Here is a 27,665-nt window from a genome sequence, read left to right as displayed (position 1 = left end):
GCACCCATCACAAAGTTGACTACTGTTTCCTAAGGAGACATGATACTGTCCCTTTGACCCCCTCCTCAGCCCAGCCCCCTGGGAGACAGGGTTACCCAACTAAGGATAACTTGTCTTGAAGTCTTTGAGAACTGCTAAAAATGGTCATGAGGGAATTATTATCATTGTCAATATAGCAGTCATTTTCCTAGTGGGGAAGGGGCTATTACCGGGGTCAGGGTACATGCACAGCCCTCTCTTGTGGCTGGCAGCGTTCTAGGTGTCGTTTGCCTTAAGTTATGCATTTGTTTTAGGTGGCTTTCTGCATGTTTTATAATTTAAAAAAATTTTTTTTCAAATAATTTTTATTTCATTTAAATAATTTTTCATAGTGTTGACCTTCTATTGACTGTGACTTGCAACATCTAACTGTGGCCATTGGTGTCTGTAGGTCTTAGCCCCACGGAGCTGCCATTTGATTGCCTCGAGAAGACTAGCCGAATGCTCAGCTCCACGTACAACTCTGAGAAGGCTGTTGTGAAAACGTGGCGCCACCTCGCCGAGAGCTTCGGCCTGAAGAGGGATGAGATTGGGGGCATGACAGACGGCATGCAACTCTTTGACCGCATCAGCACGGCAGGCTACAGCATCCCTGAGCTACTCACAAAACTGGTGCAGATTGAGCGGCTGGATGCTGTGGAGTCCTTGTGTGCAGACATACTGGAGTGGGCGGGGGTTGTGCCACCTGCCTCCCAGCCACATGCTGCATCCTGAAAAGCATGCCTGTGGGCTGTCCTCCCAGGACAAGCCAAGGATCCAACGAGGGCTCTGGAGCTGTGAGTGGTGCCAAAAGACTGCCAAGAATCAAGGCTTTTGTGATATGTCACCGTATGCCTTAGGATGTTCAAGGAGCCAGACGAAATAAGGCCTGTCTTCCAATTTAACCAAAGATAAAGGACTAGAGCTGGGATACTTTCAGATGCTCGCCTGTACCTCACCAGGCAGAGTAAATATCTACTCACTCATACAGCCAGCCCACCAGCCCACCATTAACTCATTGAACAATGAGACAATGTTGAGGACTCAAATGAATCAAACCCTGTGGGAATGACAGAAGTGAAGAATCTGGTCCCTGTCTTTAAGGAGTTTGCACTCCAGTAGAAGACAGAAGGAACGTATGTTTACAAACCACTTCACTGGAAGACATCAAACAAGCTGAATGAAGGGGCGCTTAGAAAACGTTAATAGAAGTTCTAAGCGGGAGATGACTCCCTACTGGGATGATGAAGGATGGCATCCTAGTGAAGAAGCAGCTCAAACATTTTGATAAAATGGCAACAAAATGCAGACACCCTGCTCCAGGTATTATTTCAGGTTTAGTACAAGTCTGTTAATACCCTATGTGGTTTCATTAGGATAACTTTTTACCTATCCTTGAGGTCATCCATATTCTTACAGGCTTTACAGTCAATAATGGAAGAGCTCACTCTATACAAAACCAATATGCAAGGCATGTGTTTGTCCAAGCAATTGGATGTGTGCAGTAGCCAATTTCATTTACTGCATTAATCTTTGGCCTGGGAACCCTGTGGTTTGCACTACATGTGAATGGCCTTCCACTTCAGTCTTAGGCAGATTTGACCTTTTAGGGGCAGCAATGCTGAAGGACACAGCAATTTAAATTATAATGTGTCAGGCTGTGTTTTTGCTTCAAACATATATGAGTAGTCAACTGTAATTAGAGAAATGATGACTTCCTAAGAGTTCAGCCACGCATAATTCTAGATTTCAAGAGCATCTAAGACTTGTGGATTAGCCTCATGGCATGAGAGTTTCAGACTCAGCCTTCTGAGCCAGTCAGGGAAAGTGGAGTTCTGCAGTGCAAATGAGAGCCTGGGCTTGATGTCCAGGGAGCTGGCTTCTAGTTGTGCCACCTTGGGCCTTGTCTTTTCCTCTCTCAGCCTCAGTTTCTCGTCTGCCAATGAGATGTTAGTTAGTGATTCTATAATTGGGGCAGGTAGGGTTCAGGTGAGCAAAAAGAAAGTGGAGCTATAGGAAATGCCAGGCCTTTGAGGTGCTCTATGGAAGTCAACACAGTGTGGTTTGTCCATTTAAATGGGAATAAAAACAGAAAAACTCAGACTTGGCATTTTCACAATAACTGCAATGGTTTGACATAACATTTATAGGCAGAAAGTTAATAAACTGGCATTGTTCTTGGCATATTATTGTACTATCCCTGTAACTGCCAAGAGCTCAGGAGCCAGGCTAGTGATCACACCAGGGGTTAGAGTTCACTGCTGAACTCCCTGATGGCAGGTCTGTGTTTATTACTACATTAAAACAAAGTCTCTGACTTATAAAGCGAGGTTGTAAAAATTACAAGTTGCATGACTGAAAAAATGCTTTAGGGGGAAAATCAGTCATATCTTTAACACCAACAAGCAATTTCCCACCAACGAATGTAGTACATACTGTGAGAGGATCATAATGAGGTCCTGAATATTTAATATCATCATTTACTGTGTCTGTTTGCTGCTGTTTTTCGAACCTATTTGGTTTACCCTGCAAGCTAAATACTCCACGGCAGAGCTTAATTATCCTTTTAATTCCTCTTTGAAATCCTGTGGTGCCCCCTTCCCCCTGCCTTGTGATGATGATGATGATGAGTCTCCCCTTAATTAGACTGCAAATGTCACTTGTGATGAGTGTGCCATTCCAGGATAACAGCTTGCACCCTCCTCAGAATGTTTTCAGCGAAAGAGTGGGGTGGCTGTTCTCTGCTCCTGGTGCTTTGGCCTCATTTCACACTATTAGAATTCTGGGGCTGTAAGGCCAGCCAGTGTCAGCTCATGTTCCATTGGCTCTCCACCTGCCATTTTTAGGGAGCTATTCCTTATATAGTTACAAATTCCCTTGTCATTTACTTATTTGGAAACATGGGATTTACTCTGACAAGCTTTAGCCTATGATGTTATGGGATTCAGAACAATGAGATCATAATAATTCTCACTGACCAAAGCTGGGACTCCATCCTGCCATTTTTGTGTGGAGATATTCATAATTCTGCAATACTTTAAAACATTTAGAAAACACCCCAGGGTAGGTCTGTAGCCCTTAGACAGTGAAGTCTTAATTGTCAATATTATTTTTGTCTAATTCTGTATATATATAACTTATTATATTTTATAATCTCAATAAACACATTAATAAGATTTATAGACTACCGTAATGTGAGCTCTCTTTGTATTTGGGGTGGTGGGTCGGGGGGTGAGTGGGGAAGGTTCTGATTGCTCTGTTCCTGGTTATTGCCCTATGTATGATGAGACTGTAGGATTGCAACCAGCTATAAACAAAGTGCCTAAAATGTTATGGCCTGGGACATTCACTAGGCAGAAGCAAACATTACAAAGAGATCATGTAAAAACCACCTGGAGCATTGCTTTCCAAGTTGCCATCATTAGCTCATAAGGCATTGTATCACTTATCTATTTCTGTGTAACAAACTGTCTGTCTGTCTTAAAATTCAATGGCTTAAAGCAACAGTCATTTATTATCATAGCTCGGGAGTTAGTAGGGGGTCAGTCAGCTGACTTAGGTTGGGCTCAGTTGAATGTGGGTCAACTGGGGCCTCTGCCTGTTGGAATACCTTAACTGGGGCAGCTCTACTCCATCATCTCTGTCAATCTAGATAACAGAGAGAGGCTCTCTAAAAGAAAGAAAATGATGATATGTATTGGGGAACAGGGCATTGCAATGGGAATATATGTGCCATAGTAAACTATGCGTGTTTTTGAAGAGGTAAAGGAAGACAACGGTTCTTAGAGGAAAATAAGGAGGATTGCATAATTATTTTGAGACAATTATCCTTGGCTACAAGGATCAATAATAAGGGTGGTGCCAGTCCAGGGTTGGACAGGGAGTTGCTGGGCAGAGGTCCTTGCAGGAGTCTTTGTGTGTGTTTAAGATTGTCATGGCCTTTGTGCAAGGTTTTCGTTTTTTCAGTCTTGTGATGGCTCTTGTTATCAGTGATTTATGCAGGGAGAACCCTTCTTTCCTGGCCTTCCATGACTCTATTTGTCAGTTTTTTTTTTTTTTTTTAAGCACAAGTGACTCCTTTATAATTCTGACAACTTCCACATTTCCCCCATTTGATCAAGATCTTTATCAGAAAGCATCCCCAGTGAGTCATCTCATAGTTAGGTTTTGATTATTCCTTTGTGCCAGGATAGACCTGTCCTAGGTGGCTGGTCTGGTCTCACATTGGAGGGATTTGATGGTGACTAGGAGTCAGTGTCAAAACCCTTTAGCCATGTTTGAACAAATGGGAAGTTTGGAGAGAGTGGCTCTCAGGCTAGGTCTACTTGAAGTCTATTGTTAAGTTTGATTTTGTCTGTTCTGTAAACATTTGCTATCATCTCAAAATGCAGGGCCAGTATTATTCTGTTAGAAGGTGTACTTCTACTGAGATTTGACAAGTAACAGACAGGAAGTTTAAAAAAGGAAAATATAAAGGAAAATTAAAATCAATAGTAATATGAGAATCCCAGTTTGCATAATGATTTTGAGCCATGAATGTAGGTTTAAAGGCAACCAAATAAATAAATGAAATAACCATGAGGAATTAGGTGACCCTTCTTTTATCCTTGTGGCCTCTTTCATCCTTGTGGCCTCTTTCTTTATTTTGTGAACATGGGTCTCAACTTTCCCAGAGGAATTTACCTAGGTACAGCAATGTAGTATTAGAAATAGCACAGACAAAGATGGCTACTAGAAGCATTTCATGCCAGCCTCTTCCACTTAGAACAAAAACAGTGTGTAGACAGTCACACTTTGAATACATTATCCAAGAGAGAACACTGGAATTCAACAGAGAAGTGGCAGGAAACACCAAAAGCAGGGAAGGAGAAGGGAGACAAGCAGCCTGCCTAGCCAGGATCAACTAGGAGCTGGGAGTGACTTTCCAATTCAGGGAAGGGGTGAATAAGAGACTTCCAGTGGCCCAGATCCCCAGCATGAACTCATGTAATCCTGGCCATGAGAGACCCCTCAACCCTCCCAACCACTGAAACTAACATAGGGAGCTGCTGGGAGACCATGGGATGGAACTGCTCCAGAGATGGAGTTTGCACTGGATCCCACACCTTTCTGAGACCTAAGCAACTACAGCAAGACACCGTTTTCAAACCTAGCCTTGGGTAGATTGCATGCTGTCCTGGGGCCCAGAGGCACTGGGACTGAGGTGTTACAGAAACCCAGATTGTTGCTGCTGGGAATGGGGAGTGAGCTGCAAGCACTTCCACAGCCAGGGCTAAGAAACAAACAAGGAAAGGGTTGCAGTTGCTGATGCCAGGAAGTGAGTGCTGCTGGGACAGAAATTAGGATGCTGAAAGGGTGTAAGTTGCCACTGGGACTTGCTCACCAGCTGAAATGGGGCCTCCTGCAGCCAGGGTGGGAGGGTGAGACAGGCATGGGCTAACACTGTCAAGGCTGGAAAGCAAGCCCCACTGGGACTGTGGGAAGGACATACATTCTCACCTACCAGCCCAGGCTGTGGCCACAGAGCACAGCCACACTCTGTCCAGTGGTAGCACTTTAGCACAGCTGCCATCATCCCTTACCTGAGCACTCTGCCTGGGGCCTGAGGATCACCTTATCCTGGCCACCAATGGTGGTGCCTGCTCTCACCAAGGGGCCTGAGCACAAACCTGCACAGCCCAGCTTTGCCCCCTCTTTCAGACAGGGCACATATTCTGGGGTCCTGGGAACTGTGCAATTCAATCCACCACCTTGGGTACCTGAGCATCTTTCTGGGGCCTATGGTTGGGCCTAAACTCCCAGCCACCATCACATCACCTGGTACCTCCTTGCAAGTGTCACCTGAAGGCCAAGAGGTTGTCTTACCCAGTCCATCACAGCAACCACCAACATCAATGCACACCACTTGGGACCCAGAGAATCGTCCTGCTACTGCTACTGCCATTGCTCATGCTATGCCAGCTGCCCAAAGGCCCCAAAACCCACCTACACACCCAATCCATTGCTGCCACTACCAGCAACTGAACAAGCCACCTGGAGGCCCAGAAATCAGCCTGCCAAATAACTGCCAACAGAGATGCCAGCTATACAGCCCTGGGCACAAACAGGCACACTTAGCCCATTGCTGTCATCACTAGGGCCTGAAGACTGGCCCATTTGGCATCCCAATCCCTAGTACAACTTCACCACAGCCTCCACTAATAACTTCACCCTAACCCAGTGGGGAAATCATGGATGCCACCAACACTACTTACAGCCTAAAAAATCATACAGAGACTACATTACTATGTGCATCCAGAATCAAAGCCAAAGTACCCTACTCAACCAAAACCATAGATATATCTTTAGGAAAAAGTCTTCTTCTATGAAAGAAATTTCAAAAACAAGAAGAAGCAACAGTTACACCAGATGTGCAGAGATCCACTTAAGGACAAATGAAACATGAAAAATTAAGGAAATGTGACGCCTCTAAAGGAACATCAGAATTCTCAAGCAATACATCTTAATCAAAAATAAATTTCTGAAATCCCAGATAAAAAATTTGAAATATTGATTTTAAAGGAGCTCAGTGATATACAAGAGAACTCTGAAAAACAATACAAAGAAATCAGAAAAACAATACGGGATATGAATGAAAAATTTACCAAAGAGATAGATTTTTTTTAAAGAACCAAACAGAAATTCCAGAACTGAAGAATTCATTGAAGGAAATATATAATACATTTGAAAGCTTCAAAAATAGATTGCATAAGGGAGAATAAAGAATCTCAGAACTTGAAGATAGCATTTTTGAAATAATCCAGTCGGACAAAAAGAAAAAGAATAAAACAGAATGAGTAAAGCCTTCATGACACTTGGGAAAACACAAAGTGATCAAATATTCGAGTTATTAGTATCCCTGAGAGTAAAGAGACAGAGAAAAGGTTAGAAAATTTAATTAATAAAATAATAGATGAAAACTTCCTAAGTCTAGAGATTTAGACATTCAAATACAGGAGACTCAGTGATCTCCAGGAAGATACATTCTGCAAGCGTTTTCGCCATGACACATTATAGTCCAGCTGTCTAAAGTCAAAGATAAAGGGTGAATCCTAAAAAGAGCAAGAGAAAAGCATACAGTTACCTATCAAGAAAACCCCTGACCAGGTGCAGTGGCTCATGCCTGTAATCCCAGCACTTTGGGAGGCTGAGATGGGTAGATCACTCGTACTCAGGAGTACAAGACCAGCCTGGGCAACATGGCAAAACCCCATCTCTACCAAAAACACAAAACATTAGCCAGACATGGGGCTTGTGCCCGTGGTCCCAGCTACTAAGGAGGCTGAGGTTGGAGGATTGCTTAAGCCTGGGAGGCAGAGGCTGCAGTAAGCCCATATCATGCCACTGCACTGCACTCTGGCCTAGGTGACAGAGTGAGACCCCATCACAAAAAAAAAAAAAAAAGAAAAGAAAAAAAGAAAACCCCATCAGCCTAAGAGTGAGTTTCTCAGCAGAAACTTTATAGGCCAGAAGAGAATGGTATGATATACTCAAAGTGCTGAGAGAAAAAAAAAAAAAAAAATGTCAGCCAAGAATACTATATCCAGCAAAATTATCCTTCATAAATGAAAGAGAACTAGTCTTTCCTAGACAAGCAAATGCTGAGGGAATTCATTACCACTAGACTCCCCCCACAATAAATGCTCAAGGGAATTTTAAGCCTGGAAGCAAAATAACATTTACCATCATGGAAACAAATGAAAGTATAAAACTCACTGGTAAAGCAATCACATAAAATAGGAAGAGAAATGGTACCACTATAGAAACCCACCAACCACAACAACAATCAATAAGAGAAAAAGAAAGGAACAAAGAATATATGAAACAACCAGAAAAGACAACAAAACCTCACATATCAATAACTGTGAACACAAACAGATTTAATTCTCCACTTAAAAGATATAGAATAGCTGAATGGATTAAAAAACATGATCTAACTATACGCCTCTTACAAGAAACTCACCTTACCAGTAAAGACACATCTGAAAGTAAAGTGATGTACATATTTCATACAAATGAAAACCAAAATTAAGCAGGTGTAGCTGTACTGATGAGATAAAATAGACTTTAAGTCAAAAACAGTGAAAAAAAAAAGAAAAGAAAAAAGGTTATTATATAATGATAAAGGGATCAATCCAGCAAGAGGATATAATTATTCTAAATATATATGTCTAGAATATTGGAGCACTCATATTAATAAAGCAAATATTATTAGATCTAAGGAGAGATAGATGCAATACACTAACAGTCAGAGACTTCATCTCTCCCACTCAGCATTAGATAGATCACCTCGACAGAAAATCAAAAAGCATTGGATTTAAACTAAACTTTAGAGCAATTGGTCCTAACAGATCTTTACAGAACATTCTATCTGACTACAGAATATACATTCTTTCATCAGCACATGGAACATTCTCCAGGATAGACCATATGTTAGGCCACAAAACAAGTCTCAACAAAACTTAACAAACCAAAATCATATCAAGTATTTTCTCAGACCACAATGGATAAAACTAGAAATCAATACCATGAGGAACTTTGGAAACTATACAAAAACATGGAAATTAAACAGCATGCTTCTGAATAACCACTGGATAAAAAAGAAATTAATATGAAAATTTAAAAAACTGAAAGAAATAAAAATGAAGAAACAATAAAGCAAAACTGATGGGGTACAACAAAAGCAGTGCAAAGGGGGAAGTTTACAGCAATAAACGCCTACATCAAAAAAAGTAGAAAGAGTACAAAGTAACAATCAAACAATATACCTCAAGGAAATAGAAAAGCAAGAACAAACCAAGCCCAAAAATAGACAAAAAGAAATAATAAAGATCAGAGCAGGACTAAATAAAGTAGGGACTTAAAAAAATACAAAGACTCAACAACATGAAAAATTGATTCTCCCAAAAGATAAAAAAATCGATACACAGTTAGCTAAATTAATCAAGGAAAGAAGACCCAAATAAAATCAGAAATGAAAAAGAAGATATTACAAGCGATACCACAGAATTACAAAAATATCATCAGAGACTATTATGGACAACTATTTGCTCACAAATTAGAAAACACAGAGAAAATGGATAAATTCCCAGAAACATAAAACCTACCAAGATTGAATCAGTAATAAAAAAATTACCCAACAAAAAAAGCCCAGGACTAAATGGATTCAAACTGAATCCTACCAAACATACAAAGAAATAACACCAACGCTCCTCAAACTATTCCAAAAAATTGAAGAGAAGAGAATTCTCCTTAACTTATTCTATGAAGCCAGCATTACCCTAATACCAAAACCAGACAAAGACATAACAAGAAAAGAAAACTACAGGCCAATATCCCTGGTGAATGAACATATATGCAAAAGTCCTCCACAAAATACAAGCAAACCAAATCCAACAGCACATTAAAAACATAATACACCATTATCAAATGGGATTTATGCCAGGGATGCAAGGATAGTTCAACATATACAAATCAATAAATGTGACACATCACATCAACAAAATGAAGGAAAAAAACCATATGATCATCTCAACAGATGCAGAAAAAGCATTTGAAAAAATTCAACATCACTCCAGGATAAAAACTCTCAACAAACTAGGCATAGAAGAAACTTACCTCAAAATAAGAAAGGCTATGACAAGCCCACAGCTAACATCATACTGAATGAAGAAAAGCTAAAAGCCTTTCCTCTAAGAACTGAAATAAGACAAGGATGCCCCAGTTTACCACTGCTATTCAATGTAGTACTGGAAATCCTAGCTAGAGCACTCAGGCAAGAGAAAGAAATAAAAAGCATCCAGAATGGAAAAGAGGAAATTAAATTGGCCCTCCTTGCTGATGCTATGGCCTTGTATCTACCTTAATACTCCACCAAAATCTCTTTTATCTAATAAATAAATTGAGTAAAGTTGCAGGATACAAAACCAACATATAAAAATCAGTAGCATTTCTATACCCATAGTGATCTAGCTGGGAAAGAAATCAAGAAGGCAATTCCATTTACAATAGCTACAAAAATAAAATAAAATACCTAGGAATAAATTTAACCAAGGAAGTGGAAAATCTCTATAAGGAAAACTATAAAACACTGATGAAAGAAATTGAAGAGGACACAAATAAAATGGAAAAAGGTCCCATGCTCATGGATAAGAGAAATTAGTATCATTAAAATAACCACGTTGCCCAAAGCAATCTACAGATTCAATGCAATCCCCATCAAAACACCAACATCACTTTTCACAGAATCAAAAAAGCAATCCTAAAATTCATATGGAAACAGAAAAAGAGCTCAAAGTCATCCTGAACGAAAAGACAAAAGCTTCAGGCGTCACAATGACTCACTTCAAAACATATTACAAGGATATAGTAACCAAAACAGCATGGTACTGTTATAAAAACGGACACGTAGACCAATGGAACAAAATAAAGAAACCAGAAATAAAGACACATATTTATGGCCAAGTGATCTTCGACAAAGCCAAAAAGAACTAAACACTGGGGAAAGTTCACCCTCTTCAATAAATGGTACTGAGAAAATTGGTTAACCAGATGCAGAGGGATGAAAATGGACCCCTATCTCTCATCATATACAAAAATAAACTAAAAATAGATTAGAGATTTACACATAGGACATGAAACTATAAAAAACAGCAAAAGAAAGCCTAGGGAAAACTCTCAGGGAAAGAATTTATGACTGAGACCTCAAAAGCACAGGCAACAAAACAAAAATAGACAAATAGGATTATAATAAACTAAAAATACTTGACACAGAAAAGGAAATGATCAACAGAGTGAAGAGACAACCTAATGAATAGTAGAAAATATGTGCAAACTATTCATCCAACAGGGGACTAATATTCTGAATACACAAGGAACTCAAACAGCTCCACAGTTAAAAAAATTTTTTTAAATCCCATTAAAAAGTGGGCAAAGGTGGCCGGGCATGGTGGCTCACACCTGTAATCCCAGCACTTTGGGAGGCCGAGGCAGATGGATCATGAGGTCAGGAGATCGAGACCATCCTGGCTAATGCAGTGAAAGCCGTCTCTATTAAAAATACAAAAATTAGCCGGGCGTGGTGGCGGGCGCCTGTAGTCCCAGCTACTTGGGAGGCTGAGGCAGGAGAACGGCGTGAACCCAAGAGGCGGAGCGTGCAGTGAGCTGAGATTGCACCACTGCACTCCAGCCTGGGTGACAGAGAGAGACTCCGTCTCAAAAAAAATAAATAAAGTGGGCAAAGGACATGAATAGACATTGTTCAAAAGAAGACATACAGGTAACCAACAGATACATGAAAACATGCCCAACATCAGAATGAAAATCAAAATCACAATTAGATATCATCTTACCCCAGTCAGAAGAGCTATTATTAAAGACAAAAAATAACAGATGTTGGCAAGGATGTAGATAAAAAGAATTCTTACCCACTGTTGGTGAGAATTTAAACAGCCACTATGGAAAAGTAAGATTTCTCAAAAAACTAAAATTAGAATTACCACTGGATCCTGCAATCCCTCTACTGGGTATCTACCCAAAGGAAAAGAAATCAATATGATATACTGATATATATCACCCCCATGTTTATTGCAGCACTATTCACAATAGCAAAGATATGGAATCAAACTAAGTGCCCATCAGCGGACGAATGGATAAAGGAAATGTGGTACATATACACAATGAAACACTATTCAGCCACAAAAAGAATGAAGTCATGTCATTTGCAGCAACATGGATAAAACCAGAGGTCATTATTTTAAGTGAAAACAGCCAAGCAAAAAAGACAAATGTCACATGTTTCCACTTATATGTGGAAGCTAAAAAATTTGATCACATAGTGGTAGAGAGGGAAAGACAGATACCAGAGACTGGGAATCATGCGTGGTGGAAGGAAGAGGATAAGGAGAACTGGGTTAAAGTGTACAAACATACAGTAAGTTAGAAGGAAAAAATTCAATGTTCAACAGCTGACTGGGGTGACTATACTTAACAAAGATGTGTTGTACTCGGGTGGACACCCCAAATACCCGTGTGGTGACTTGATCACCACACATTATACACATGTAACAAAATTTCTCATGTATCCCATAGATTTGTACAAATAAAAAATAAAAAGTCTGGTCCCATTAATTCTTTACATTTAGAAAGGAATTAATTTTTACAGATACAGTACTTACTTTTCAATTTTATTGTATAACTTTTCATTAAAGTGAGAAAGCCATTATATTCATAAGACAAACACAGTATCAAAGAAGTTAAAGTCATTAGGTAATGAAATAACAATCATCTCAAATTTGGATGCACATGCTCAATAACTTTTTCTCTCAGCCTAAATGCCTTATTGACAGGGAAAAGTTATATGAGAGGAAAACAAAGTGGCAAGAAAACTGCACTGGCCCCTCAGGACAAAAACTCATCAGGGAAAGGTTCAAATGTTTTAAAGTTCTGCAAAAGCAATATGAAAAACCAAAGTCCAGCATTGGGGGCGGGTAAAGGTGGGTTTGTGAATAGAAAGAAAGGCTGGAAGTTTCAGCTCCCTTACAGAGTACCTGGAAAAGAGACACTGATTAGTAATTACATGAGTTAATTCTCCTTTAGCATCTCTCAGTATTAATTCTCTGCAAATATTTGTATTACAATATTCCAATTAGCTCCTTGGGAAGAAATTTTGATGTAACTATTCTCATTCTACAGACAGGGAAATTCCAGAAGCCACTGCTGATGGGGAGTGGGGAGGGGCTGAAAAACCTGGCCACAGAGCAGAGGTGTTTCAACGAGGGTGTGTGGCTTGGCAGACCCACCTTCAATTCCTGAGCCTGCACCCAGGAGTGACAAGCCTGGACTCACAGCTGCCTGGCTTTCGAAAGAGAAAAAGAGGTCAAGTGGCCTTTCCCAGCTGGAAGATGCCTGTTGCAGCTGCTTGAGAGTCCTATCCGGGAGGACACAATCTCGAAAAGGGGACCTGCCAGGAGAGCTGTGGCATGTGTCATTTGCTCCTTGGCCAAAACCATCATCCTTGACTTTCTGATGTTTATTATGTGGAGCTTTGTCACAGGTTCCTACATGAAATACGCTGTCACTACCACAAAGAAACAAGCAAAAACAAAACAAAGATCTCTTCTCTTATTCTCTTCAGCGGTGCTCTTTCTTCTATTTTGATTGCATCAAGCTTTTCAGAATGGAAACATACTCACTGTCTCAGAGGTTTCCTTTTCTCACAAAGGATGCTCCACTTCCAGTCAGGCTATGCAGTGAATGCCCATTCTGTGCCTTGTGGAATTACACTGCTAGCTCCCATTCTGAGGAGTGTTTATCTTCCAAAGTGCCTCTCTACCTGTTTTCTTTGACATTCACAATCTGGGAGACCAGGCACCATGGTCCCTGCCTGACAGGTAAAGCAAGTTGGGCCCAGATAACTGAAGTGACTTACTAAAAGTTCACATCATTGGGCAGGTGCAGTGGCTCATACCTGTAATCCCAACACTTTAGGAAGCCGAGGCAGAAGGATCACTTGAGCCCTGGAGTTCAAGACCAGCCTCGCAACATAGCAAGATCCCATCTCTACAAATATTTTAAAAATTAGCCGAGCATGGTGGCGCATGCCTATAGTCCCAGCTACTGAGATGGCTAAGGTGAAAGGATTGCTTGAGCCCAGAATGAGCCAAGACCATGCCACTGCACTCCAGCCTAGGAACACTGTGAGAGACTCTGCCTCAAACAAAAAATCAAAACAAGTTCACATTATTTAGGAGTGATGCTAGTGAGTCAGTCCTGCTCCTGACAGAAAGCAGATGACACCCTCAAGGTGTGTAATTTATAAAGGGGCTGTTTACAAAGAGAGGAGTGAGGTTTAGGGAAACCATGAGGGGCAGACCCTTGAGTCACAAAGCACTGTGCCCTGGGGGATGCCCTGGAGAAGCAGATGCCCTGTTGTCTCCTGATGGCAACCCCCACTGGCCAAGCCCAGCAAGAAGCCCACTCGAGTGAGCATCCCAGGCCAGGGAGGGATGTAGAGTGGAAGGGTCAATGGAAGATTCCAGCCCAGCCAGTGAGGCTGAAACTGGACATCCTGAATCCTCTCTTCATTAAGGCAAACCGTTATGGAGAGAACACTGCAAACATGCGAACCCTGGGAACCAGGCACACATGGATCGCATCCCAGCCCTGCCCTTGCTGGTTATGTCTGGATCTTCATCTCATCTATATGTCAGGGGATGGCACAACTGGCATTGTGCTCAAGACTGAAAGAGGCAATGTCTGAAAAGCACATGGCCCTGTGCAGGTGAGTGCTCAGTAAATAGTGCACATTCTTGTCACTGGTCCCATCTTCATCTTACAGAACTGACAATAACCACAGCCACAGAGTTTTTTCCAGTTTGGTCTCATCTCAACTGGGTGCTACAGATTTGCCATGAAATATTTTCAGGGATTTGTATAAATAACTGCAGACCTCATGATACAAAGTATTTCTTGGGCAAATTTCAAGAAGTTGAAAGCTGTATCACACCTTCCTCTACACATATCTAAAGGCTTTAGGCTCACAAAATATAGAGGATGGGTTGAAATGAAATACAGTGGAAAATAAGAAATGAATTGAACACTGCTGAATTCAGTGTTTAATCTCGATGCTCCTATATAAAGAAGACAAGGTCTTTTTTAGCCCCACCTGACTTGCGCCATCCTTAAACCCCTACCTCACACCCTTTAATCTCGATGCTCCTATATAAAGAAGACAAGGTCTTTTTTAGCCCCACCCTACTTGCGCCATCCTTAAATCCCTACCTCACACCCTTCCAGCAGTCCCAGATCTGCACACAGTTCCATTTATCTAGGGAAGACTGACACTCTCAGGTGCTTACCTCTCAGTGCCAGGCCTGCTTAGGATTTCAAGAATTTCAATAACTTAGATGGTGAGAGAAAGAGGAGGCCTGAGAAGAAAATGAAGAGACGTGTGGACATCAGAAGGGCATGGAGGATGACCTGAAAAGGAAAGGGGATGGGAAGTGAACAGAAAAGGTGAGAGAAAAGGGTCTTGGGGGCTTAACCTGCAATAACACAGCAAGTGGGTCTACAATGGGTGGGAAGTTTGAACAGGCAAACAAGAGAATGAGATAAAGCACTGCTTTGCCAAGTAACGCCCTCTTAAGAGCTTTACACTTTTAAGAGAATTCCAAACCCTTAAAATCCTTTGCTAGCATAGAAAAGGATCTGACACTTCTGTCTGTTCATCAGAAGGGTGTGAGCTCTGCGTTTCCATACAGGCATACCTAATTTTGTTGCACTTCAACTTTACTGTGGTTCACAGATATTGCGTTTTTTACAAATTGAAGATTTGTGGCAACCCTGCATCTGGTGAGTCTATTGGAACCATTTTCTCCAAAACCATGAGCTCACATTTTGGTAATTTGCATTTTTCAAACTTTTCTGTTACTATTATGTTATTATATCTGTCATGGTGATCTGTAATCAGTAATCTATTTTTTCTTTTTTTTTTTTTTGAGACAGGGTCTCACTCTGTTGCCCAGACTGGAGTGCATTGGTGTGATCATAGCTCACTGCAGCCTCCAACTCCTGGGCTCATGTGACCCTCCTGCCTCAGCTTCTCGAGTTGCTAGGACTACAAGCGCCTGCCACTATGACTGGCTGGTTTATTTCTGTTTTTACTCTTTTTGTAGAAACAGGGTCTTGCTATGTTGCCCAGGCTGGTCTCAAACTCCTGGCCTCAAGCAATCCTCTAGCCTCAGCTTCCCAAAGTGCTGGGGTTACAAGAGTGAGCCATTGTGCCTGGCCAATAATCTCTGATGTTACTATTGTAATTGTTTCAGGATGCCAAGAACCACACCCATGTAAGACAGCAAACTTAATTGATGAATTTGTGTGTTATGACTGCTCCACTGACTGGCTGATCCCCCATCTCTCCCTCTCCTTGGATCTCTCTTCATTTCCTGAGACATAACAATACTGAAATTAGGCCAATTAATAACCTTAAAATGCCCTCTAAGTGTCCAAGTGAAAGGAAGAGTCTCACATCTCTCACTTTAAATGAAAAGCTAGGAATGGTTGGGTTTAGCATGTCCAAAGCCAAGAAAAGCTGAAGGCTAGGCCTCTTGTGCCAAACTACGAAGTTGTGAAAGCAAAGGAAAAGTTCTTAAAGGAAATTAAAAGTGCTACTCCAGACAACACACAAATGATAAGAAAACACAGCAGCCTTATTGCTGATAAGGAGAGTTTTAGTGGTCTTGATACAAATCGGCCACAATATTCCTTTAAGCCAAAGCCTAATCCATAGCAAGGCCCTAACTCTCTTCAATTCTATGAAGGCTGAGGAAGCTGCAGAAGGAAAGGTTGAAGCTAGCAGAGGTTGGTTCATGAGGTTTTAGGAAAGAAATCATCTCCATAACATAAAAGTGCAAGTTGAAGCAACAAGTGCTGGTGTAGAAGCTGCAGCAAGTTCTCCACAAGACTGAGGTAAGACCACTGATGAAGTGGCTACTCTACACAACATATTTTCAAGGTAGATGAAACAGCCTTCTATTGGAAGACCATGCCATCTTAGGCTCCACATCTGATTCTAGTTCATTTGCAATTCCCACCACATCGGCAGTTACTTCCTCCACTGAAGTCTTAAACCCCTCAAAGTCATTCGTGAGTATTGGAATCAACTCTTTCCAAATTCCTCTTAATGTTGATATTTTGAACTTCTCCCATGAATTATAAAGTATATATGGAGAAGCAAATCGACTTGAAAGTTGAAATTACGTTTTGGTTCACAGGCTGCAGAATGGATGTATGTTATCAGGCATGGAAACATTAATCTTGTACATGTCCATGGTAGAGCTCTTTGGTCACTGGGTGCACTGTTAGTAAGTGGTAATGTTTTCAGAGGAGTCTTTTTTTTATCTGAGCAGTAGGTCTCAACAGCAGGCTTAAAGTATTCAGGAAATGATGCTGTAAACAGATGTGCTGTCATCCAGGCTTTGTTCTTCCATTTATAGAGTACAGGCAGGGGAGATTTAGCATAATTCTTAAGGGCCCTAGGATTTTCAGAATGGCAAATGAGCATTGCCTTCAAAGTCACCAGCTCCATTAAACTCTAACAAGAGAGTCAGCCTGTCCTTTGAAGCTTTGAAGCCAGGCCTTGATGTCTCCTCCCTGGCTCCTCTCTAGCTATGAAAACCTAGGAAGTTTAGCCTTCTGGATGCCATTAAGAAAGTTCATAATTCATGGGAGAAACTTAGTTGGTACTCACAAAATAACTTGTTAGGATTTTGAATAGGATTTCCATTGTATCTATAGATCAAGTTGGGAAGAACAGACATCTTAACAATATTGAGTCTTCCTATCTATGAACATGGAATCTACAGTACTGTCCCCTCTATCATTTTTGGTATTAGCAATCTGTGCCTTCTCTCGTTTTTTGTTTGTTTGTTTGTTTTTGTTTGTTGTTGTTTTTTTTTTAAGTTAGCCTGGCTGGAAGCTTATTAATTTTATTATCTTTTCAAAGAAATAGCTTTTGGTTGTGTTGACTTCCTGTTTTCAATTTCATTGATTTCTGTTTTTTAAAATTTTTTCTTTTGCTTTGGATTTGTTTCTTATCATGTCTGGCCTCCAAGGAACTGTTTTACTTTGCCACCAGCTCAACCACATGCTTATGTTCTCTTAACATTTTTAGTTGCACTGCACCTGGAGAATAGATATAGTCCACCACCCTGCTGAAAATAAAAATTTTCTATTTTACATTGTTTACTCTAGAAAATTTCTTCTGTTATTCCAATAAATTTGAAGGTTGGAAGAGAGGAGGTAAACTCAAGGACTCTAGTCACAACTCTAATATGGGTAAAAATCTAGTATTGCAAATTCCCTCTCACTCCCCTTCAACTAACAGAGCTCTAGTCACAACAATGATAGCGGCTTAGTCACTCAGATCTCCCTAACCCCATTTCTTTTTTGATCTATAAAATGGTAACAATTAAAAGACCCATCTCACAAAGTTATTATGAGGATTAAATAATAATAATACACTAAAAACTTAGCCTGGCCAAAATATATTTTTCTATTAGAAAGTTAATCTTGTATTTCTGGAATGTATGTTATCCTACTTAATCATGGATTAATGTTTCTGTCATATGCAGTTGGTATTAATTTCTCCATAATTCTTTGAGACTTTTAAATCTTATTCTTTCTCATTTTGCCAACTGTTTGATACCAGATTCATGCTAACTGCATAAAATGAATTTGGATGATTTTTCTACCTTCTGGGACAGTTTAAATAACTTTAAATATTTCATGTTGAAATTTTAAAACAATCCACTTGTAAAACACCTGGACTTGCAGCCATTTTAAAAAATAATTCTTTGATAATTTTATAAAAGACTGTAGGCTAGGCACACTGGTTCATGCTTGTAATCCCAGCATTCTGGAAGGCTGAGGCAGGAAGACTGCTCGAGCTCAGGAGTTCAAGACCAGTCCGGGCAACATGGCAAAACCCTGTCTCTACAGAAAATTAAATAAATAAATAAATAAAAGACTGCTATGGTTTGCTAGTGCAGATTTCTTAAGCCAATTTTGATCTTTTCCTAGAGAATAGTCCATTTCATTCAGATTTTCAAATTTATTAGAACATGACCATAAAGAACTTATAATTTTTAAAACTTCTTTATCCTAAATATTTTTGTTCACATTCCTGTCATTCTATTTTTTGCTATATCTATATATTTCATTTCTTTTTCAGTGTTTTGAGAATATTTATGCTATTTTTAATAGTTTCCTTGATATTTTCCAAAAGGATTCTTTATCTTACATTTTTCTAACAGTGAAATTAACACTTCAACTCTTTCTGATAATGTAGAACATTGTAGTTAACAGCTCCTCTTTCATCTCTACCTCAATCTCAAGGCCCCATCAATTCTTAGTTTTTGTTAACAAAGGCTAAGATAGACTTACCCAGATACTTACTACTAACATATTGCTTTTCCCATTATTTAAAAACAATTTTTTTCAAATAAAAGGTCTCACATATTTGTTACTAAACCACCCTACTACTGCAGAGCATATACACAAAGAGAAAAACCATTTTCCCAATAAAACATATCTGACTGTCCAGATGGTGGTGACATTTTCAGTCTGATATGGTAAGATGACAGTGACCTTGATACAGCATAAATATGTGTGCCATCTCATTTGCAATTCCTTACAAACCCAGCGTGGTTCCTCTCCAGTGTCTCCTCTTGGAACTGTACCTGATTTTATTATCAGTTTTCATCTGAATGCACTGGGGAATGAGACAATTTTGCTTTTGTTTCTTGGCCTGAAATCACTTGACCCTGAAAGACACAATTGTGAGAAGACAGGGTGAGAAATGGAGTCAACTGTACACATCATGATGATGGAGGAAGGAAGAGCGAGGGGGCTGCTTTTTCCATTATTTATCCTTTTCAGGAATTTAACATCTCAATCCATCTTATAAACAGTTATAATTATTTAATGTTTAAGTTGTTTCAGTGTTCAGTGCTTTTGATATGAGGTTGATTTAATAAACTGTTTTCTTTCATCTCTTAGTTGATTAATCTTTAAGTCATTTCTTTCTCCAGAATAGTACATAAGTGGTATAATTTCTCAACGCTTGAATGTCTGAAGCTGTCATTCCATTGTCTTCACTTATGAAAGGCATCTTCACTAGGGAGAAATTCTTGGATTAAAAGTCTTCTCCTCTAGAGCTCCCTATTACCTTCCAGCATTCTATAAGGCTAGTCTGGTTTTTCCTTTCTTGTAAGTAACTGGCTTTTGTTTGTGCTTTTATCCTTGTAACTTACCATTTGGCCAGGATGCATCTAATTACAGAACCCTTTTCTCATAGGTTTTTCTGGAACATGATGAGCCCTTTCAATCTGTACATGCAGTTCTTTCTTTGGCCACCAGAATCTTTATTCAACTATATTTCTGAATATTGCTTCCACTCCACTTGTTCTGTTCTTTTCTTCAGAGACACCAAATGCTGCCATGCAGAAGTGCCAGGCTCTGTCCTAGTATCTGCCATCCACTCTCATGAGTACTATCTCTATATACTCTGAGTTCCGAGACACCTTTTTGTTTGTTCTTGTCATGCTAATCCTATTTTATGAAGTTATTTTTTGTTTCTAATGTGCACTTTGGCTTCTGCGTTTTTTATTTATTTATTTATTTTTATTTTTTTGAGACAGAATCTCACTTTGTTGCCCAGGCTGGAGTGCAATGGCGTGATCTCGGCTCACTGGAACCTCTGCCTCCCAGGTTGAAGTGATTCTCCTGCCTCAGCCTCCCGAGTAGCTAGGATCACAGGTGCCCATCACCGCCTGGCTAATTCTGTTTTTTTTTTGTAGAGACGGGGTTTCACCATGTTGGCAAGGCTGGTCTTGAACTCCTGACCTTAGGTGATCCGCCCACCTCAGCCTCCTAGAGTGCTGGGATTACAGGCGTAAGCCACCGCGCCTGGCCTTCTGCATTTTTAAGTTTCTATGGTTCCACCATTCTCACCTTGGCCTGTTCTTTCATTATGGCTTTCTGTTTCTACTTCAAAAATGGCACATTTTCTGGTATTTTTTTGAAGAGGCCCAATAGTTTCTTGAAAATTTCTTCTAACTCCTGAAACTGAGATTATACACTGATCATATATGATTTTATGACTCTTTAAAACAATGTTTCTCAGTATCCTGTCCTAAGTCCCAAGTTTTACCACCTTTACTTCACCCAGACCTGTGGCCACTTTACTCATCTTTGGCTATACCAAGAGATATTTCTGGTAACAGGACGATTATTTTTGTTTACCTTTCAATGTTTAAAAAATGTCTTGCCTTGTATATACATGCTCCAGTAATAATTATTTTGAAAACAAAAGTTTTTAAACCTGTGAACAGCATAATAAAAAACTTTTTCTATCCCACAAAGAGCACAATAAAAAAAAAATCAACATCTGTTAATCTAGGATACAGTATATAGAAAAGTTATGGTATCAAGATGATAGTTTAAAGATATACATTTTTGCTTTCAAAAGCAAGGATTCTAATATATTAGGAAAATAGAAAGACAGTATTATTTAACCCTGTTCTCACATAAGCACCAATTTTATTCCAAATAATCACATAATTTTAAGAAATAATTTTCCTAATATATTTTTACAAAAAGTCACTTCAGCGTCATACATTCTAGAAACGCCATCTTGTACATTAGTACTACCTTACCTGAACTGAAACATTCCAAAAGTTCCAATACCTTCTACAGATTTCATTTTTACAGTTCAAAAAAATTATTTATTTTTCATGATAAATGATGCTACTGATAACTTTACTTGGTAGAATTGTAGTTACTTTGGTAATTTCTACATGTTTATAAATAAGCACCACATATACTATATTAAAAAATTAGCCAGTCTAATGGCTTGCACTGGAGACCAGGGAGTTACATTTTGTTAAACCCAGATTGAACAGAGTTGAATTTAGATTAATACAGAGAAATGCATGCTCTGGGTTTGTTGTCCTTTGTATTTCTTGAAGCATCAGATGAATCGTAAAAAGTTCAAAGAGCTTCTTATTACTCCTGTAAAAAAAAAATGAATACATTATTTAATTACACATACTTAGAGAGTTTATCTGCAATGACACTGACAGATAATTTATGTGTAAACATGAGGAAATGGCATCTGTTTTTAAAAACAGTGGAGAAAATAGGCAATAAAAGATTAGAATGCTGAAACAAACAAAATAGGTTTTATGAGATAAACCTGAAGCAGAAAACCACTGGGGAAAAAAGAAAACTTTTTTTTCTTTTGAGATAAGGTCTTATTCTGGCACCCAGGTGGAGTGCAGTGGCATGAACACAGCTTACTGCAGCCTCAACCTCCCCAGCTCAAGCAATCCTCCCATCTCAGCCTCCCAAGTAGCTAGGACTACAGGCGCACATCACCAAACCTGGCTAATATTGTTTATTTTTTGTAGAGACAGGGTGTCACTATGTTGCTAAGGCTGGTCTTGAACTTCTGGGCTCAGGCGATCCTCCTTCCTTGGCCTCCCAAAGTGCTGAGACTACAGATGTGAACCACTGTGCCCAGCCTGGAACCATTTTACAACCCTGAAAATTGCACCCTATTCACTATTAGAGAGCGTGAGAATTTTTTTTTTCACAGCTAGCAAAACAGACAAACATTTGATCATCCTATTTTGAGTAAGCAGGCCTTTTTAAAGTGGCAGAATATTGGTTTATCTTTTGACTTGGCTATAGAATACTTGTTCAACCATCCTCTTTCTAATAACCTGTCAGTAATTTCATTTCAATCATTAAGAATTTGTTTCTTATTTCCTTGTCTAGCTTTGTTTCTTATTTCCTTGTCTAGCTTTGTTTCTTATTTCCTTGTCTAGTTATTTGAGAAACTCTCTTGAGAGAGTTTGTCCTAATACAAACTCTTATGTACTATCCTAATACAAAAGGATTTACATCTTTTGTGGTCTTAAAGATTTATTTTAAGATTTGCTTGAGCATCAACTATTCCCAGTCTTCTTGTTCAAGCTTTGTTTTTTTATCTAAGTCTAAAATGAACCTAAGCTACAAACACATCACGAATAGTAAAACATTTTGGCCCAAGGTTATGCTTGCACTTTGGGACTACCTTTAAAAAAAAAAAAAAAATCCCATGAATTAAGAAGTAAAAAAGAATTAAATCTAAGTAATGTTATTGCAGCTTCATGGCACCATAAGGTAACTGCAATAGGCCTTACTAGGAATTTACTGAAATCAAGAGAATCACGGTATAGTCTGCAAGAAAAGGAAGACAGTAAATTGATAAATTCAGCGCTAGTAACTTGGTCAGTCAAATTATAAGGTTATAATTTGACAATAATTTATTACAATCCTCTACTAGGCATGTTACCAAATAGAACATATGGATCTCTTAATCCCTATCTACAAATAATTTCAAGATGCATTGCATTTACTACTCAAGCATATGGAAGCCTGGTAAAATCTAAATTCTCTACCACGGGAATCATGGATGAGGGGATGAGGCCAGGAGGAGAAGAGTTGAACCTAAATCAAAATAAAAATGTTACTGTTATACAAATGAGTTGAGATAGAAGGTGTCCAGATTTGCCTCAAAGGAAACACTAGAGCATACCAAGAATCACGGAAAATACAACTTAAAATCGATGTCCTTATTTATAGTTTAGTAACTGGTTATACAAGTTTCTGAGTCAGGAGAAAGATGAGGAAACAGAAAGCCCATGATTCTCATAAAAAAATCCAAATTAGTGGCAGTAGGCAGTCCATAAGAGTTTACTAAAATAAACCCTGTTACCAAAGTAATTTCAAATCTCTTCTGCTTGCTTCATTCTCATTCCCTAAATTCACTTTAGTACATCAATAAGGATTTGCAAAATACTTTTATCTTTTTATTTTCACCTGTGGTATTACAGAATACCAGTATGCAAGAATTTATTCTGATATTATTACTTGGTTGCTAAAAACTGCTCTTACTTTTATATGAAGCATTTAAAGTTCATTTATCTGAAATGAGCTATAGAAACAACTAGATGTTCTGAGATCAGAACTCTAATTCTAGTCTGTCACTAAATATGTGGTCTTAGATCAGCATTAGTATTTATGAATCTTAATTTTCTACATCTGTATAATGGAAATTTTTTTTTAATAATCAAAGCTTAAGTAGCATGGGATTCAGAAAGGTCTAAATCAAGCTTGTCCAACCTGCAGCCCATGGGCTGCATGCGGCCCAGGATGGCTTTGAATGTGGCCCAACACAAATTTGTAAGCTTTCTGAAAACACTATGAGGTTTTGTTTTGTTTTTAGCACATCAGCTATCGTTAGTGTTAGTGTATTTTATGTGTGGCACAAGGCAATTCTTCTTCATCCAGTGTGGCCCAGGGAAGCCAAAAGATTAAACACCCCTGGTCTAAATGATCACAGTAAGGTATTTTTCAATAAAAAATGTTAGAAATAAGAAATTCTTACTTGATTTTGGAAAGTTTCTGTAAAATAATACTGAGTTTTTCTAGTATTTGAAGATCAAGCTTAGGGGCTCGAAGCAGCACAGAGCAAGTACGAAAAAATGAAGAGTTGCTACAGGCTTCCAGGAAAGGCTGCAAGGATTCTGCAAAACAAATCAACAGTGCTTTACTACTAGGGAGTAGCGAAAAAGGAAATTAAAAACAAATTAAAATCAGAACTATGTGAGGCATTTATAAATATTCATTTAGATTTTCATTCTTTTCATACTTAAATTTTTGAGTGAAAATATCATCATTTGAAAAATTAAAACATCCACCGGCTCTTATTCAACAAGGCAAACAAAAGATTATTTACCCTAATATTAAATTCCTATTAGGCAAAATCTAGAAGAAATCCCATGTTTGAAAGAAAAGAGGAAAGCTATTTCTTCAGTAAGTTCATAACAATAAGTTCAGTTTAAATACTATAATTAGCAACAGGAAATTCTGCTTAAGTAGTAAATTAAAAAAACAAAAAACAAATCAAAGAGCCTCCAAATTTGTGAATTTCACTTGACTATTAATGACAGTTTACACAGTCACTAGATAAGGAAGAACCTTTGGAGCATAAAAGCAAAAAGGGAAAAGATTCATTTAAAAAAAGACTAGTCTCACATTTAATTTAGATGAGACTCTGGACTTTTACGTTGAAGCTATTACAAGTTAAGACTTGTGGGGCTATTTAGATGAAATAAATTATTTTGTTTATGAGGACATGAGATGTGGGGGGACTGCAGGCAGAATGCTGTAGTTTGAATGCTTGTCCTCTGTAGAACTCATGTTGAAATTTAACTGCCATTGTAATAGTATTAAGAGTGGGGACCTTTAAGAAGATAAGGCCATGAGGCTCCACCGCCATGTGTGAGTGCAGCCCCCTCTTGCTCTCTCTTGCCCTCGTCTTCTGCCAGGTGATGATGCAACAAGAAGCCCTCGCAAGATGCCGGCATCTTGATACTGGATTTCCCAGCCTCTAGAATATACGCCATTAAAATTCTGTTCATTTTAACTTACCCAGTCTCAGGTATTCTGCTATAGTAGGATAAAACAGACTAAGTGGTATATGCTAGGAATGGAGCACTGGAGACAATGGTTATGTGCCTTTTGCATATAACTATGTAGTAAAAGTAGGGTAACCAAACTCATTACTTTCACAGTAATAGTCCAACAAAAGCATGGTCTAAACATAATTTACCGAGGTATGTGTATGTGGTGGTGGAACGAGTTAAGAATTTTGGGGTACTGGAATGGAATGAATGTATTCTGCGTATGAGAAGGACATAAATTTTGGGCGCCAATGGCAGAATGCTATGGTGGGGGGAGGAGGAGAAGGAGGGAAGAAGAGAAAATGATCAGACTCTTCTCTGAATTCTCTGAGGCAACAATGAATGTCTGAAGACAACAAAGCAATGTTTATTTACTAAGTTCTGAACAAAAGCAAAAGAGATTAAAAACCACTCAGTCAAGATCTGGTTAAGTATAAAAGCCTCAGGCATTCTCAAACAGGAAGTACCTCTTTAAATTGGTGGAAGGAAGTAGGGCAAAGTACGTGTGAGAGAGGGGAATTAAAAGATCATTCAAAATTAAGAAAAAAGACATGGAGAAGCCACAGTAAAAGGACTAGTCTTGATCACTGAATATAATTAACTGTAAAACTAGAGAAAATAAAGCTAGTTACGTAGCAAATGTGGAAATGGTAGTCACAAAACAAAAGGTAAAAATATAAACTATGACTAAAAAATAGCAATATCACTTTTAAAAAATCAGAAAATGGAGGTGGGGAAGATGAAAAGTGCAATACATTAGCAGTATGTATTTCATCTTTCAGGCTGGAAGTCAATCAATTCTGTGTAGAACACAGTATTTAAATAGGGTATACAATTAAAAAATGGTTAAAATGGTAAATTTTATGTTATGAATATTTTACCAACATAAACAATGTACAAAAAATGGGACAATGTTTTTTATCTCGCTTTTTTAACAGAAGGAACTTTTATTTGTTTTGGAGCTGAAGTCTTGCTTTGTTGCCCAGGCTGGAGTGCAGTGGCATGATCTCGGCTCACTGAAGCCTCCTCCCTCTGGGTTCAAGGGATTCTCCTGCCTTGCCTCCCGAGTAACTGGGATTACAGGCACACACCATCATGCCCAATTAATTTATATATATATATATATATATATATATATATTTTTTTTTTTTAGTAGAGTTGGGGTTTCATCATGTTGGCCAGGCTGGGCTTGAACTCCTGACCTCAAGAGATCTGCCCACCTCAGCCTCCCAAAGTGCTGGGATTACAGGCATGAGATACCACGCCTGGCCAGGAACTTATAATTTTAAAAATTTATGACTCTAATCCATTTTATTTTTCCTGTTGAATACTATTTCATTAAATAACATGTATAATGCATGCCATTTCTGTAAAAGTATTTCCTTCTATCTATCCATTCATCCATCTTTTCATGTGAACACAACCATAGGAACGTGTCTAAAATAATGTTCACCTAACATTAATGACGGCTATTTCTAAATAATGAGGTTCATTTCAATTTTTTGAGTTCTAGAAGTTTATTTATATTTGTTCTTTAAATTGGTGTTAAATATGCATAACACTTATCATTTTAACCATTTTTAAGTTTTCAGTTCTGTGGTATTAAGTAAATTCACATTACTGTGCAACCATCCATCTCCAGAGTTTTTCCCATCTTCTTCTGAAACTGCACACATTAAACAATAACTTTAATTTTCCCATTTCCCTCTTCCCCAACACCTGACAATCACCAATCTACTTATTTCTCTACTCCAGGCACCTCATATAAGAGGAATCATACAAGATATATCCTTTTGTGCCTGGCTTATTTCATTTAGCATAATGTCTTCCAGGTTCATCCATTCTGTAGCATGTATCAGAACTTCATTTCTTAGACTGAATAATATTCTACCATATGTACATACCACATTTACTTTTGTTGCTTTGCAGATACTCTTTGTCTTTTACTTTTGACAGTTTCATGATAATGTGTCTTGATGTCGGACTCTGGGTTTATCAAATGTGGATTCCTTGAGTTTCTTTGATTTGTAGAGCCGTGTCTTTCCTCAAATTTGATAGGTTTTCAGCTATTATTTCTCTAAATTATCTTTCCACCCTTTCTCTTTTTTCTCCTTCTGGACTCCAGTAATGCATCAACTGGTCTGCCTGATGGTACTGCATAAGTCCTTCAGACTCTGTTCACTTCTTTTTTCTTTGATTTTGCTCCTCGGACTTGATCATTTCAAATAACTTGCCTTCAAGTTCACTGATTCTTTCTTTTGCCTGTTCAAGTCTGCTGTTGAACCCTTCTAGTAAATTTTTCAATTCAGCTACTGTATTTTCCAGTTCCAGAATTTGGTTCTTTTAAATAATTTGTTTCTTTGTTGACAGAAATTTTGTTCATGTATCATTTCCCTGATTTCATTATTTCTCATTAACTCATTGAGCATATTTAAGATAGCTGAGAAATTTTGTTCATGTATCATTTCCCTGATTTCATTATTTCTCATTAGCTCATTGAGCATATTTAAGATAGTTGTTTTAAAGTCTTTTCTGAGC

General features: G+C 38.7%; 2 protein-coding genes across 14 annotated transcripts in view; one reads left to right on the top strand and one right to left on the bottom strand.

The window, feature by feature from the left end:
• EDAR (ectodysplasin A receptor) overlaps nucleotides 1-897 on the top strand; it is a 34,203-nt gene extending 33,306 nt beyond the window's left edge. Inside the window, exon 11 of the mRNA XM_034952415.4 lies at nucleotides 431-897. Coding sequence (XP_034808306.2) covers nucleotides 431-753 — 323 coding nt within the window. The 3' untranslated portion in view covers nucleotides 754-897. The remainder of the gene's footprint in view (nucleotides 1-430) is intronic.
• An 11,332-nt stretch (nucleotides 898-12,229) lies between these two features.
• CCDC138 (coiled-coil domain containing 138) overlaps nucleotides 12,230-27,665 on the bottom strand; it is a 96,301-nt gene continuing 80,865 nt past the window's right edge. For 10 of the 13 annotated variants that reach the window (XM_034952403.4, XM_034952404.3, XM_055107482.3 and 7 more), the window contains 2 exons: nucleotides 24,050-24,188; nucleotides 21,124-21,627 (listed from right to left, as the gene is read on the bottom strand). In XM_034952403.4, coding sequence (XP_034808294.1) covers nucleotides 21,462-21,627; nucleotides 24,050-24,188 — 305 coding nt within the window. In that variant the 3' untranslated portion in view covers nucleotides 21,124-21,461. Of the gene's footprint in view, nucleotides 15,037-21,123; nucleotides 21,628-24,049; nucleotides 24,189-27,665 lie in introns of those variants that run through there. The other 3 variants (XM_055107484.1, XM_055107486.1, XM_063594704.1) reach the window with 2 other exon arrangements.

Source organism: Pan paniscus, chromosome 12, assembly GCF_029289425.2.
Source record: "Pan paniscus chromosome 12, NHGRI_mPanPan1-v2.0_pri, whole genome shotgun sequence".
Classification (NCBI taxonomy): domain Eukaryota; kingdom Metazoa; phylum Chordata; class Mammalia; order Primates; family Hominidae; genus Pan; species Pan paniscus.
This window is presented reverse-complemented; position numbering and strand designations above follow the sequence as displayed.